A 16,529-nucleotide genomic window follows, 5' to 3' on the forward strand; every position below is an offset into this window, starting at 1 on the left:
AGGTCAGTCTTTGGTTGTATGTTGTAACCATGTGGCAAGAAAGTCGTGTGTTAAGCTATGGTTATAGCGTGGCCTGTTTTGTGAAAGAATGTTGAATGTTAAAAGTATTGAATCTGGTTGGAAGAAACTATGTGATGAAAAGTTTGACATGTATTATGTCCGGATTCAAGATAGCCAGAGATTAATCAGCTACAGTCAAAGAAAATTAGTGTTTCGCTCATTCTGTAAAAAAGCTGGACATCACTTACACAGTATCTGAACAAAATTTAACTGCCCCTTGATACTGATACTGCAACAAAGTGAAATTGAAATTATCTTTTTCTGTTTTCTACCACTGCTACTGTTATAATTTTCACGTCATCACAATAAATGTGGTTTACATATAACACACAATGTTAATAATTCTTCATCACAAGTGATCATTAACAATGCTCAACACTACTGGTGGCTTTAGGGTATGAAAATGTGATTTCACCCAGGTGTACACCTCTTTATCTGAAGCAAATCAAGGATCACTACTGTCTTCCTATGGAAATTGTACTGAGAGAGATCAGGAGTGTGTGCAGGATGTATAAGGGCTTCTCATGAAACTTCTGCAGCACATTCTGAAACTTCTGCAGCACATTCAAAACAATCTTGGAAACATGTCGGCTGTATCTTGTCCAAGTTGTCTATGCTGGGCCAATGTTAGCTACACCAATGGCCCATCATGACCACCTATGAGCTTCTATCTTGCTGAGACCTCGCTTCTTGACTGTCTTCAAATACAACCACTCACCATCAATATGGCTACAATGACACCACCCTTGTGAAAAATCTGTCACGTGCAACATCAGTGAATATCGGTGTGTTGGAACCAGGTACTTCGGGTCCAAGTCCAAATAACTTTGTTGTTGTATTCATCTTATGAGTGTAAATATACATTAGTTGGCATGGCTCTCTTGGCCACAATACAAAAGTCTGGATTTATAAAACCTCAAGAAATGCTTGTACTTGGGTTGGTTTGTAAGCAGGTACATTGTAGTGTTGTTACAAGCTCCCACTTAGATTCGCCTTGAGCTACTACCTCTAGATTACTTTTAAAAGCTTAGATAGGTTTATGTCAGCATATCTGTCTGCATTTACCATTTTACAAGCTTCACATGTGTTTGTGGTGATGTGTCTCTTGCACATAATAAAGTGCATATCATTATTTTGGCCACACACCTTGGTCTTTTCACTGCTATTTCTGTTAAATAAGCGTCACTGAGAAAAACACCAAATGTATTACTGATGATTTGTCTCTTGGTTGTACTGACATAACTACTGCACTTCGCCAGTTAAATGTTTAATATTAATTTTGGCTTGCCTGTATTAACGTTATCAGTCGCCTGTTGATCTCAAGAGAGAGAGAGACCCACTGGCTGCAAACCATTTTTAACTGACAGAAACTGATCCAATACCAGCCACCAGAGGATAAATGCACTGATTTATTCTTTGAAATCTTAAAAAATCATTAGTCACAAATGCACCAATTTTTAACTCTGACGGTTACTGAATGCTGGTTGTAAGACAACTATGGAAGTCCTTCCACTACTTACTGGATGCTGTTGAAATAACAGAATACCCTGGTTGTTGGTATGATACACCTTTCTTGGAAGTATGCCAACAAACTTTTAGATGGTGAAGTAGTATGTATCTTAAAAAACACTGAAATGTTGTGAAGGACCTGAAGAGAGGCAACAGATGTGTAATACAAAAAGCACAGTGGCCATCCACCAATGTCAAACTGTCAATAGCATCAAATAAATAGTGTAGGAGGATACAGTTAAGGTGCTGCAGAAATCAGGGCATTGTGTTGCTGTTGTTAGTAATCATTACAAACAATCAGATGTGGTTACACTTCTTTAAATCCATGACCTAAAGACAAAACTTGAAATACAAACATATCAAATTACCAAAACATAAAATTTGTTAATACAACTGTGACCACGGGAAAGATGATGGAACTGTCTCTTTGTGCATACATGTTGCTGCATTTCACGACACTTGTGGTTTGTTTACACAACTCATGCGACTGTTACAAAATAATGCAGTCTGTTGTTGCCAGCATCCTAAGGGACATGGTGCACACAAGACACTGGTAATTATTTCCAGACTTGGCACCTCAGTGTCCTATCCAAAAGGAAAAGGAAAAATCATATACTAAGTAGAGAATTTTCCTCTGCCGCTGAGGTGCAACTCAAAATGATGAAGTGACTCACTCTGCTTAATGCCACATCCTATCACCAGAGAGTGTAAAACTTCTTTAGCCATTATACAACTGCTTGAATCACTTGTGTAATAATTTTGAAACTTTTTAACACAATAACACAAAAAGAACAGTGTGTTTTCTCTTCACTCATTCACTGACAATAAAACAGGGCAACTTATTTTTCACTAATAAAAGTAGTATTGTTTACAGCAAAACACAAGTATGTTTTTTTAGACAGAAAACAAATCATCTGTCATGTGAGACCTAATGTCTGTGTCATGTACCTACAGTGATACGCAAATCGGTGTTTGTCTTTTCCAGCACATGTAACATGGCTATACGGCTGGTAAATAAAGGCAAAAGGGATTATTGTCTTTGAACATTAATGAATGACACCCTGTGACAGAAGTGGCAGATTTTCAATGAGGTTAACACCATGGACAGTCCCACAGGTATGAGAAATTGCACATATCCTAAACTATAAGGAACTCAAATTAGAACTGAAGCTGCAAGACAATCATGATAGACCATACATACTTCTATGTGTTCCTGATGATGGTTAAAATCATCTAAATATGAGGCAGCAATGCTTCAGTACATCATAGCTAATGGTCCCCTTTTGCATATACTAGTGCTTATTATTTGTACATGTAGGTCAAGCTTTTGCTGGGTTTCATACAGGTCACAAATACTTTATTTAAAGATACTTACTTCTTTTAAGATCCTCCTAAACAATGGAATGTAATAATATTATGAAAAGGAAAGTTGCTACTCACTACACAGCAGAGATGCTTAGTCATGACAGGCACAACAAAAAGACTGTCACAGAATACGCTTTTGGCCAACAAGGCCTTTGTCAAAAATAAACGACACGCACACACACACACACACACACACACACACACACACACACACATATTCACGCAAATGTAACTCACACACGACTGCAGTCTCTGGCAGCTGAAGCCATGCTGCAAGCAGCTGAAGCCATGCTGCAAGCAGCAGCAGCAGTGCATGACTGAAGTGGCAACTGGGAGGGGTAAGGAGGAGGCTGGTGTGGGAAGACAGAGGCATAGCACGGTAGGGGTGAGGGACAGTGAAGTGCTGCTGGGGAGCAGGCAGGGACGAGGTGGAAAGAGAGTAGGGCACCTAGATGCAGTCGGGAGGTTAGACAGTGGGCAGGGGGGAGGTGGGGGGGGGGGGAGTAGCAGAAAAGGGGAGAAGTAAAAAGACTGGGTGCAATGGTGGAATGAAGGCTGTGTAGTGCTGGAATAGGAACAGGGAAGGGGCTGGGTGGGTAAGGACAATGACTAAGAAAGGTTGACGCCAGGAGGGTTATGGGAGCATAGGATATATTGCAGGGATATTTCCCACCTGCACAATTCAGAAAACTGGTGGTCCATATGGCACAGGCTGTGAAACAGTCATTGAAATGAAGGATGTCATTTTGGGCAATGTGCTCAGCAGCAGGGTGGTCCATTTGTTTCTAGGCCACAGTTTGTCAGTGACCATTCCTGTGGATAGACAACTTGTTGGTTGTCATGCCCACATTGAATGCAGCACAGTGGTTGCAGCTTAGGCTATAGATCACATGACTGCTTTCACATGTAGCGTTGCCTTCGATGGGATAGGTGATGTTTGTGACTGGACTGGAGTAGGTGGTGGTGGGAGGATTTATGGGACAGGTCTTGCATCTAGGTCTATTACAGGGATATGAGCCATGAGATAAGGGGTTGGGAGCAGGGGTTAGGTAGGGATGGACGAGTATATTGTGTAGGTTTGCAAATGGCAGAATACCACTGTGAGAGGTGTGGGAAGGATAGCATGCAGGATGAGAGGTAGTCGAAACCCTGGCAGAGAATGTAATTCAGTTGCTCCAGTCCTGGGTTACAAGAGGACTGCTCCTCTGTGTATGACGGTGAGACTTTGGGAAATGATGGGAGACTGGAAAGATAAGGCACGACAGATTTGTTTTTGTACAAGGATGGGAAGATAATTATGGTCTGTGAAGGCCTCAGTGAGACCCATGGTATATTTCGAGAGGGACTGCTCATCACTGCAGATGCGACACAACCACAGGTGGCTAGGCTGCATGGAAGGGACTTCTTGGTATGGAATGGGTGGCAGCTGTCAAAGTGGAGGTATTGCTCATGGTTAGTACATTTCATATGGGCAGAGGTACTGATGTAGCCATCCTTGAGGTGGAGCTCAACATCTAGGAAGGTGGTCTGTTGGGTTGAGTGGGACCAGGTGAAGCAAATGGGGGAGAAGCTCTAGAGGTTCTGGAGGAATGTGGATAGGGTGTCCTCACCCTCAATCGATATTGCAAAGATGTCATCAATGAATCTGAACCAGGTGAGGGGTTTAGGATTCTGGGGTTTAGGAAGGATTCCTCTAGATGGCCCATGAAAGGGTTGGCATAGGATAGTGCCATGCGGGTGCCCATAGCCATACCCCGGATTTGTTTGTAGGTAATGTCTTCAATGGGCCCAGGAAATGACCTGGTGGGGGGTCTCTGCAGACATCATGAGACTCTGGCATAAAATGGGGGTGATACGCGATTACAAGAACTCAGCAAGAGAGTTCTCACAGCCTCTGTCACCTCAATTCTCCAACTTCCTACCTACACGTGGTGCCCCTGTTAAGCCGAGCAACTCAGCGGAAGGTTGGGTAACCAACCCCAGCGGGAAACTGAGTCGGTGAGCAGATTGGAGTTGGAGGACAGTGGAAGGCAACGGGAAACCACCACTGAACTATCCCAAGAAAACCCCATGGCTTCGCTCAGCTCAAAATGTTCCGGAGTTTCAAGTTCCCCGATCGGATCTCCGGGGGGAACCAGGTTGAGAGGAGCTTCACGAAGAGTAAGATGGTGCAAAGAGAAGCACTGCATAGGAACATGGAATGTAAGATCCATGTATCAAGGAAAACTAGACATAGTGAAAAGAGAAATGGAGAAAATTAACATCGAGACATATTGGGAATAAGTGAAATGAGGTGGACTGGCATGGGAGAATTTGCTTTGGATGGCCATATGGTGTATTATTCTGGGCACGATAACAACAGAAGTAATGGAGTAGCCTTCATAGTTAGTGATAAAGTGAGAAAAGCTGTAATGGGATGCAAATATAAAAATGAAAGAATGATGTCCATCAGACTTCAAGGTCAGCCCCTCAACATCACAGTAATTCAAGTTTATGCACCAACAACCGATGCTAAAAAGGAAATTATTGACCAGTTCTATGGAGATTTACAAGAATTACTACTGTCAACACCAAAAAAGGATATCGTCTTCATAGTTGGAGACTGGAATGCAAAAGTTGGAAATGAAGCTGTAGAAGGTATAACAGGGAAATATGGTCTTGGTACAACAAATGAAGCTGGACAGAGACTCCTAGAATTCTGCCAAGAAAATTCATTGATAATTACTAATACACTGTTTCAACTACCAAAACGACGCCTATATACCTGGACTTCGCCAGATGGCCAACACCGGAACCAAATTGATTACATACTTTGTAATCAGAGGTGGAAGAGCGCGGTTCAGTCAGCTACAACAAGACCTGGGGCTGACTGCGGATCAGATCATGAGCTCCTGATTGCAAAATTTCGGCTGAAACTTCAGAATGTAGCAAAAAGTATCCCAACTTGCAGATACGACCTTAACTCTATACCCTCAGACTATGCTGTAGAGGTACAAAACATATTTAATGTATTACAGCTGGAGGACAAAAGCTCGCAAGAGATGTGGACAGAAGTAGCTAATACTGTCAAGGAGGCCGCAGAGAAACACATTCCCAAGAAAAGGAACAGTAAGAAGGCTAGATGGCTATCAGTTGAGGCACTGCAAGTTGCAGAAGAACGAAGGAAAGCGAAAATCAAGGGAGATAGATCAGCTATGTTTGAATTAAATAAAGATTTTCAGAAATTAGCTAGAAGAGATAAAAATATATTCTTTAATGAACAGTGCAAGGAAGTTGAAGATAGTAACGGAATGGGGAAGACAAGAGATCTTTATAAGAAAATTAGAGAAATTAAAGGAAAATTCCAGGCAAAAATTGGAATGATAAAAGATAGAAACGGGAAAGATCTGAGTGGAGCAGAGGATGTTAAGGAAAGATGGGCAGAATATGTAGAAGACCTATACAAGAAAGAACTGCATCATGACAGGGCTCCTACTGCTGATGTTAATGTTAATTTAGAACTAGAGCCAGATATTTTGGAGAGTGAAATCCAGTGGGCCCTTGAAAATATGGCTGATGACAAAACTAGTGGACTTGATGAAATACCAGCAGAATTGTTTAGTCACTGAAAAGGATGCAGTGAAAGTGCTGCACTCAATACGTCAAAAAATATGGATCACGCAGCAGTGGCCAGAAGACTGGAAAAGATCAGTATTCATCCCCCTTCCAAAGAAGAGAAGTTCTAAAGAATGCTCAGATTACCGAACAATCGCACTTATTTCACATGCTAGCAAAGTTATGTTGAAAATCTTACAAAATAGACTTCGCCAATATCTACATCGAGCTGGATTTAGGAAAGGAAGAGGAACTAGAGATCAAATTGCTAACATTCGGTGGATTATGGAAAAAGTGAGAGAATTCCAGAAAGATGTGTACCTCTGCTTTATTGACTACGCCAAAGCCTTTGACTGCGTCGATCACAACAAATTATGGAACGTACTGAAAAACATGGGTGTACCAGATCACCTCATTCATCTGATACGGAGTTTATACCTTGACCAAGAAGCCACAGTGAGAACTATGTATGGAACAACGAAATGGATAAAGATTCAGAAAGGGGTCCGGCAAGGCTGCATACTGTCACCGTACTTATTCAATCTGTATGCAGAACATGTTATGAGGAATGCGAGGCTAGATGAAGGAGAAACAGGAATTAAAATAGCTGGAATAAATGTAAACAACCTCAGGTACGTGGATGATACGATCCTGTTGGCAGAAAGTGAAGAAGAATTGAGAACACTCTTACTGAAGGTGAAAGACGAAAGTGAAAAGGCCGGTCTTATGCTGAATGTGAAGAAAACGAAAATTATGGCAACTACACCTATCAATTCGTGGGATATAGCAGGAGAAACCATGGAGGTAGTGACCACATTCAGTTATCTCGGTTCCCAGATCTCTGCTGATGGCGACTGCAGCCATGAAATCCGGAGACGCCTGTTGCTCGGTAGACAGGCGATGTCAAACCTTGACAAGGTTATAAGGTCCAGAGATATAACACTAGCAACAAAGATCCGTATTGTGAGGGCGATGGTCTTTCCAGTTGTGATGTATGGATGTGAGACCTGGACCATTAGGAAGGCTGAACGGCGAAGAATTGACTCCTTCGAATTGTGGTGTTGGAGGAAACTTCTTAGAGTTCCATGGACTGCAAAGAGAACCAACAGATCAATATTGGAGCAAATTAAACCAGATTTCTCCCTGGAAGGTCTAATGTTAAAACAAAAGCTGACCTACTTTGGACACACAATGCGAAGGCATGCCTCGCTGGAAAAAACATTAATGCTGGGGAAGATTGAAGGAACTAGAAGAAGAGGACGTCAGAGGATGAGATGGATCGATGGCATCACAGAAGCAATGTGTTCCAACCTGGAAGGTGTACGGGAGAAAGTGCAAGACAGGAAAAAGTGGCGTGATTTGGTTCATGGAGTCACGAAGAGTCGGAACCGACTAAACGAATAGAGAGAGAGAGAGAGAGAGAGAGAGAGAGAGAGAGAGAATGTCTTCAAAGGAGACGTAATTGTACATGAGGATATAGTTGGTCACGGTGACTAGGAATCAGGTTGTTGGTTTGGAATCTGTCGGGTGTTGGGAAAGGTAGTGTTCAATAGCAGTAAGGCCATGGGTATTAGGGATGTTAGTGAAAAGGGAGGTGGTGTCAATAGTGACAAGCAGGGCACCAAGTGGTAAAAGGACAGGAACTGTGGAGAGTCGGTGGAGGAAATGGTTGGTATATTTTATACAGGAGGTTAGGATCTGGGTAATAGGCTGAAGGTGTTTGTCTATGACAGCAGAGATTCTCTCAGTGGGGGCACAGTAACTGGCCACAATGGGGTGTCCTGGATGGTTAGGTTTATGTAGGAGTGCGGAGAGTGGTAGGGGTGATCAGAGAGATGGATTCTGGGGAGACGTTCAGGGATGGGCCTAAGGATTTGAGGGTAGACTGTTGATCCTGCTGGATTTCTGGAATGGGGTCACCGTGGCAAGGTTGGTATGTGGATGTATCTGACAGCTGGTGGAGTCCTACTACTAGGTAATCCTTGCGGTTCAAAACAACAGTGGTGGAGCCTTTGTCCACAGGTAGGATTATAAGGTTGGGACCAGTTTTCAGATGGTGGACTTCAATTCTTTCTGTTAGTTTACAAGCTGAGGGATAGAAAGTTAACAGGGGGTGATTTGGGGGCAGTTGGGGTGGATTACGGTTGGATGGAGGGTGAACTGGGTCAGGCAGGGTTCAACATGGTCCCTGATTGAGTCTGATTGGTAATGTTGGTGGTTAAAAAGTGTTTCCACTGTAGGGACCATGAGAAGGAGAGAAGTTCTTTAAAAAGTCCTGGATGGTTGAATTTGGGAGTGCAGCAAAAGGTGAGGCCTTTGGAAAGGACTGATATTTCTGTGGGCTAAGGCTTCTGGAGGAAAGTTTGCCGGCTGGTGTGGCCGAGCGGTTCTAGGCGCTTCAGTCTGGAACCGCACGACCGGTACGGTCACAGGTTCGAATCCTGCCACAGGCATGGATGTGTGTGATGTCCTTAGGTTAGTTAGGTTTAAGTAGTTCTAAGTTCTAGGGGACTGATGACCTCTGATGTTAAGTCCCATTGTGCTCACAGTCATGTGAACAATTTTTGGAGGAAAGTTTCATGACAGTGTTCTATGTCTATTTAGGTTCTGGATTCTTGTGAAACAAAAGAGTTGATGATAGCGAAAGGCGAAAACTCATTACAATTGGTGTGAAGTGTGAAGTTACAATAAGATCAAATGAAGGGTATAAATTATACAAAAAATGTATACTTCACTGTGGGTATCAGGTCTGAGGTTGCATAGGTGTGAAGAAGGGGGACAGCAGATGTGACTGGATGAAGTGAAATTAATGGGTGTGAACTGGGATAGAATGAAGAAAGAGGGGGGGGGGGGGGGGGTCATAGCGTGAGATACGAGGTCATGTGGCAACAGAAAGGTGGGGAAATAACACACGAAAATATGGAAGAATGAAGCAGGGAGAGTGATCAGTTTGGAGGTATAGGCTTAATGATATCAGAGGGAGTAACGTGGGACAGAAGATGCCACACCAACAATTAGCATGGTCTTGTAGCCATCTCTTGTGTGTGGCTGAGGTGGTTGATACAGTGTGGCTCATAACTAGAGTATGCAGTGTGGTTTGTAAGGCAACAAGAGAAACACAGGAAAGAAGGGAAAGGAGGGCGGACATTGAACATAGTAATGCATTACAAAATAGTAACAACGGAAAACAGCACTACGTTATGTGTTGCTACTCACCATACAGTGGAGATGCTGAGTCAAGATAGGCACAACAAAAAGACAGTCACAGAATAAGCTTATGGCCAACAAGACCTTTGTCAAAAATATGCAACAGACACACACATACACATACACAACACACACACTCATGCAAATGCAACTCACACACACAATAGTTAAAATTAGTGGGATCACACAATAACGATTCACTTCAAAATTAGGATGAGATAATGTTAAAGAGCAAATCTAAGTTTTATATCAAAACTGAAAGTATGTTTCCTGTTTACTCCATTGCTTATCTGAAATCAACATCCAGTGGAGAACAAAACAAATGAGAATTTCAAAATATACATGATTTCTCGTAGACTTATGATCTTATGCAAGTTAAATTATAAAGTAAACCACAGAATAGTGTTTCAATGAAAGTCAAACAAATAAAGCAAAATCAGTAGAATAAATAATATTTAATACTGCAAAATGACCTACAAAAAGGTGTCATTACCTCAAATGGGATAAAAGCAGCTCAGGACATCTGGTCAGCTAAGTATAAACAATATTCATTTTTGGCAATGTTCCACTTTATTAGCATCCATCAATGTATTCACTTCCCAAATACTGGAGGAAGGAAGACTGCAGTTTCACACCTCATCAATATTTTGATCATTGCAAATGGAGTTTTTGCTCAGTTGTTAACATTGACCCTGAAGAATTTTATATCAAATTTGGCAGGTATAATTTAAGGGAGCTATAGAAAACTTCAATCGTGTCAGTCAGCCTGGAATTTTAGACTCCCAAATACAAAATTCAGTGACTCACACACTTCGTCATACCACTCAGTCCTTAAATGTTAACAAACACTGACAATGTTGCACCCAATTCCACTTTCTACTCACTAACTCAAACTAGTGCTTTTCAACATCCAAAATTCAATAGTAATGGCATTTATTAAATGTAACCGTGACATCTTGATTACACACAGCTGGAAATTATTTTTTTTAGCAAAAAAGTTTGTTACCGCATATCTGTAAACTACAAAGCCAAAAATTGTATAAGTCATCACAACTTACAGCAAGGGCCCCATCAGCTGGTGCTGGAACTGATTCTTCAAGAGACTGGATGGCTAAATTTTCTTCAGCTTCAGGTATTTGTAGAAGTGGTGCAGGTGGCTGAACTAATGATATGGAAGAAGACCTCTGATCTTCTGTCATTAATGGCTGCTGCACATCAGTAAATATTGCTACTGCTGGTGGTGTTTCCGTGTGACGAACAACTTCCATACTCGGTGCCTTATCTGTTGTGCTTCTTGGCAATCCCTGTGTAAAAGAAATCTAAGCATAACACTTCTATCTGCACATCAATATTAATGTTAGCATCATTAATCAAATTCACTATTCATTACAAATAATATGCAAAGTTACTACACATAAGGAGATGCTTCATGCATATTCAACAATTCATTAATCAATGGGAAGCCATCAGTTGTGGATGCAAGGGGGGATTGGGGCACGCACACGTCATGAATACTCCCCAAAATATTTTCAGAAATGTTTACATTTTCACATAGTCCCTACTTTCTCAACTCTTAACTGAGGATACTTTTCAACTGTTTCTGTGTAGGTTTGACCATGTGGATGGTGGATGAGTTTCCAGCCAGACCAGTAACATTCCAGCCACATAAAGGCACCCATACACAAACTGACTGCACCTGATATCAACAACAAATCCAACATGGTTTGCAAATCCACAAACAGAACCAGCAAGACAGTGAGAGAGAGAGAGAGAGAGAGAGAGAGTGAGAGGGGGGGGGGGGGGGAGGAGTGAGAGTGAGAGTGAGAGTGAGAGAGAGAGAGAGAGAGAGAGAGAGAGAGAGAGAGAGAGGACGTTATCAAAACTATCAGAGTTTTCTGCTATTATAGTTCTTCAATTAACTGCAAACACATGGACTTCTCAGATTTTCGGATGTATGCCTTTTTAAAATATATTTAATAATTGCAAATTCTTGAACTTTATCCTAAAGCACTGTACTATTTCACTGAATGAACAATTTATTATACAATTATAACCAAACAATTAATTATTATTATAATAAAACATTCTAAATGCACTGACAGAAAAATTGCAAGAAAAATAATTAATGTTGTGTAATGAAATTTCTGGAGTACATTTGTCTAGGTAGAATATTTACGTTATTAACACTGTAAGTTCACATGTTAATGTAAGCATGAGATAAGCCATTGCAAATGTGAAATACCGGTCCATTAATAACCTGTGTAACCACCAGAATGGTGAATGCACAGATGCAAATATGCATACATTGAGTTGTACAGGTGCCGGATGTCAGTTTGTGGGATGGAGTTTCATGCCTGTTGCACTTAGGTCAGCCAATAAGAATATGAGAAGACACCAAAATCGAGATAATGTATGGAAATCAATAAACAAAAAACTGGGGGCAAAAATAAATGATAAATTGCTGAAGTTTTATAAAATATATAACAGGATTCTGTTCAGGACAACCCATGAAAATACAGATGCTTGGAGGATTTGTTGGCCACGGAGATTTGTGGAAGATGTGATTGATCAGTACCACCAAAGTTACGGGGTACAATAAATGTGTCACAAAATTGAGAGACCGCATAAATTTTGACAATATGGTTAAAAGATTATATTAGAGGATATGAAAATACAATTGCTTGGAGGATTTGTTGGCCAGGCAGTTTTGTAGAAGACGTGATTGATCAGTACCACCAAAGTTACGGGGTAAACAGTCACACCAGCAGGTTACCAATGCAACATATCCAACCAAGCGTATTGAAAGAGCTTTTACCACTAGATTTTTAAGGGTTGTAACTGCTTTCCTGAAATTTGTATATTTTTTTTATGGAACAGTGATGATATATTTTCCAGAAATTCAAAATCATTAGATGATAACCAAGTGAATTTACAGGAACTAGAGCTGTCTTCCACAATCAGTTCCAATATGTAACAAGTTTTTCCCACCAGTCTGTCTATGGTATGTTTTCACTCACCAAAAATGACAACTGTATGCAAACCAACAAATAGATTTCATACAACAACTAATCTGATTTTATCAACCATTACCAACTACTATACACACTCTCCATCAAAATAATATCATAGTATTAAAAAAAATTATGAAATTCTTTGATAAATGCAACTTTATTCTGTAAAACTATGAACAACACTGAGAGGTAGTTATGACCTTTACATCACAAGCCACGATAAATAAATAAAAAAAGAATGAGTGACAATGATTGCTGTCACTGTGGACAGAAACAGAGACAAGAAACAAAGTCAGAAATAGAGGTGAAACACTGTAGGAAATAATGTTTCCAACAGAAACATATTTCCAGTGGCAGTGTGGACGCCACTTCACACTAGTTTTTGCTGATGCCACTTCTCATTACTTTTTGATGTGGTGAGGTCACTAGTAGACTTTTGACTACCAACTTTTGTGAGTGCTTGCGAATACCCCCTGTGTGTAGTTCGACTATCCTTCGTAGTGTGTGACATAAGAGTGCACTTTGCTGTTTTACAGCAACGGTGCATTGAAAGTACCATACCACAAATACATCACAATTATCATTAAATGTTAATTAATGTAGCATCAACGATGTAAGGCTTCAAGAGAATTTATGATAACTGATGCACAATACAAAATTCAGGTGAGTAAGCTGTAGTGTAATGGCTAAAATCATGGGTAGCTGCATTAGAGGTTATACGTCCGCAACTCACTAAATGCCAATATGTTTTTAAACTTATCCTAGTTATCACCTTCATTATGATCGTAATACGATATGTTCTGCAATATTCAATGTTGTTGAACATTTATGTCTCGTTAGACAACAAATGATGAAATAAATATTTTCCTGTTTATTTCCAAATGAGTTGTGATTTCCAAGAGTGTGGTTAGGCACAAACCTCAGAGGACAGCTTGCATTCATGCAAGTGAAACAAGCAGCAATAAAATTCATATTGCTCCTTGTCACAAATACTCCGCTGTTTATTTCCGAATACGTGCCAATTTCCGAGGGTGTGGTTAGGCAGGAACCTAAGAGGAAAGCTTAAATTGCTGCAAGAGAAACAATGAGTAATAACATTCATATTCTTCCTTGTCACAAACATTTTCCACATTACACAACTACACACATATTCCCAAAAGAGTTCTTTCTACAACTGAGATTTTCCTGTCAGTAACACACCCATAAATATCAAATTGATGCTATGATAATTGACAAATTGATATCTTTGTTCCTGGTTGCCTTTACAGTGCTACTACATCATGATTACATCAGTTCCTGCAAACTGTTCCTGTGAACTGTGCTCGACCCATCATCATTGAGCGGTGAAGCTAAACGTGGCACATTGTGCTGGCAACATTGATCGTGGATTACATCAGTATTTCCTTTCCCTTGGCTCCCCTCTCCACAACAACTAGAAATATTCCCTTAACTCTGCCATCAGCCTTGGCACAAACCATCTGTCTTTTGTGCCACTTATTACTCATTCAGTCAATAGAAAGAAACCGGAACAAAGTTCAGTGAGACGTCGAGTAAGAACATAAAATCGAGTAAACAGTACTAGAAACAAATGTAAAAACAGGGTACTTTGAGCATTGATCTCATGGGTTTTTCACAAGGCCTACAAATTTATGGTGTAGAATCAAGAAAAATGTAAAATCGGAGAACGGAAAATCGAAGTTCCACAGTAGATCTATGTGCTGATGAAAATACAGATACAATTATGAAACATAACCACAAAAATGTGGGTGCATACATTATTACAAATTTCATTACAATGACAGAATCTGTCATGGCAGTCAATATTGCACATAATACATAGCATGCAAAACCAACAAACAAGTATGAAACTCCCTGGCAGATTAAAATAAAGAATCAAAACTCAGAACCTTTGCCTTTTGTGGGCATGTGCTCTACTGACTGAGCTGCCCAAGCATGCCTCAAGACCCATCCTCAACAGCTTTACATCTGCCAGTACTCCACTTCCTACATTACAAGCTTCAAAGAAGTTCTCCTGTGAACCTCACAGGAAGTTTCCAGCACATACACTGCTGCAGAGTGAATGAAGAGCCCAGGCAGTGGCTAAGCCATGTCTCCACAATATCCTTTCTTCCAGGCATTCTAGTCCTGCAAGGTTCACAGGAAAACTTCTGTCGAGTCTGGAAGGTATGATATGAGGTATTGGTGGAAGTACAGCTGTGAGGACAGGTCGTGAGTACTGCTTGGGTATCTTAGTCAGTAGAGCACCTGCACGCAAAAGGCAAAGGTCCTGAGTTCAAGTCTTAGTCCAGCACATAGATTTAATCTGCCAAGAAGTTTCAAATCAGCATACACTCTACTACAGAGTATATTTGTAGACGAACAAGCATAAAGGTCAAATATACTGCACACAGCCTTTAACAGGCTCTGGAGTTTAAATAGCAGGATGAAAAGATGAGAGTTGTGATAGCTGCCCATTTTAAAAAAACTGTAATAAATGGATGCAGTGAATAAGAAGAATTTACTGAGCTGGTTTAAGAATATAATTTTGAATATACTTTTGTTGATAAAACAAAGTTCTGCTTTGATTTAGGGATTTCTGATCATTCATCACTGTTTTGGGTATACCAAGAAGAAATGAACAAGGAATTAGAAATGTATGCCTCAAACAACAGTTCAGTAAAGAAACTATGAACTTACTCTATTGTAAATTGGCCAGTGAAGCATTGCACTACAATTTCTAAAATGACTGACCGATTTCTTGGAAATGTTTGCATGTTTTTAATGACATATTTCCCCTTCCATCTGCCATAAAAAATAACAAATTACTGGTGGTATAAAAATGTTGAGTACTAAAACATACTGGTCACAATGAACTGCAGAAGTACAAATGTATACTTTGATAACTTAAAATAAATAATATAACACTGTATTCATGAAGATTATAAAGGAAGTAAAAGAAATGGTACACAAAAAATTCATTCTGACCCACACAAATAAATTGAATGTGGTATGAACAGTTATAAAATCTGAACTTGGCTTCATAGCTGGCAGGTCAGAAGTCTCCAAAATCATGTGAAATGACAACTTCATTGTAAATCTTTCAAAAATATCAGAATATTTCTTTTAATACATGTCTCAAAGTCAGATACTGAATATTGTATGTGACTACCAACCATAAATTAATCCAGCATATTGCCTATAATAAATCTGAATTAATGCCAGAGATACTCTACATTCTCCTTTCCAGAGCTGAATGGTTGCTGCTAACTACTCTCATTGCTTATAACGACTTTCGAATCACACTTCTTAATCAATACTATGTTACTACCTTTCTCAGCTCTTCACTTGACACTAGTTATCAGTGATACTATAGTAACTTTGTAGTTACTGATTCCTCCCTCTTGATTCACTGAATCTGAAAATTTCAGTTCTGTTCATTAACAGCAGGCCCAATATATTTTTCTGGCTGATAAAGTGTCTCACAAACTGCTTCAAATTTCAGAAAATACATTTAGTAAAACATCACGATCCACTTTGTTCCCCCTGCCTTAACACAAGCTGTTTATTTTGCTGTGTACCATATGCAACATCTCCTACCTGCACCAGGGTGGGACAGCTGGAGCCACATTTACATCATTCACTTGGTACCCCTATTTCCCCCAGCCCTCAATCTCATGTCCTTCAATCCTCCTTGCCCTTCCCCATCTTCCCAATTCAAGGTAGTGGGTGTTGTTTTCTCACAGTCCATAAAAAGTGACAGTGGAAAATGCCTTCTTGAAAGCA

At 40.3% G+C, this 16,529-nt stretch overlaps 1 protein-coding gene across 1 annotated transcript; it reads left to right on the forward strand.

The window, feature by feature from the left end:
• Positions 1-6,224: 6,224 nt before the first annotated feature.
• Positions 6,225-6,897, forward strand: LOC124721302 (the record flags this gene model as incomplete). Its single annotated transcript, XM_047246211.1, is given in 2 exon segments — positions 6,225-6,532; positions 6,534-6,897. Coding segments are annotated over 2 exon segments (672 nt in total), but the record flags the coding sequence as incomplete, so codon positions are not given.
• Between the last annotated feature and the right edge of the window lie 9,632 nt (positions 6,898-16,529).

Source organism: Schistocerca piceifrons, chromosome X, assembly GCF_021461385.2.
Source record: "Schistocerca piceifrons isolate TAMUIC-IGC-003096 chromosome X, iqSchPice1.1, whole genome shotgun sequence".
Lineage (NCBI taxonomy): Eukaryota > Metazoa > Arthropoda > Insecta > Orthoptera > Acrididae > Schistocerca > Schistocerca piceifrons.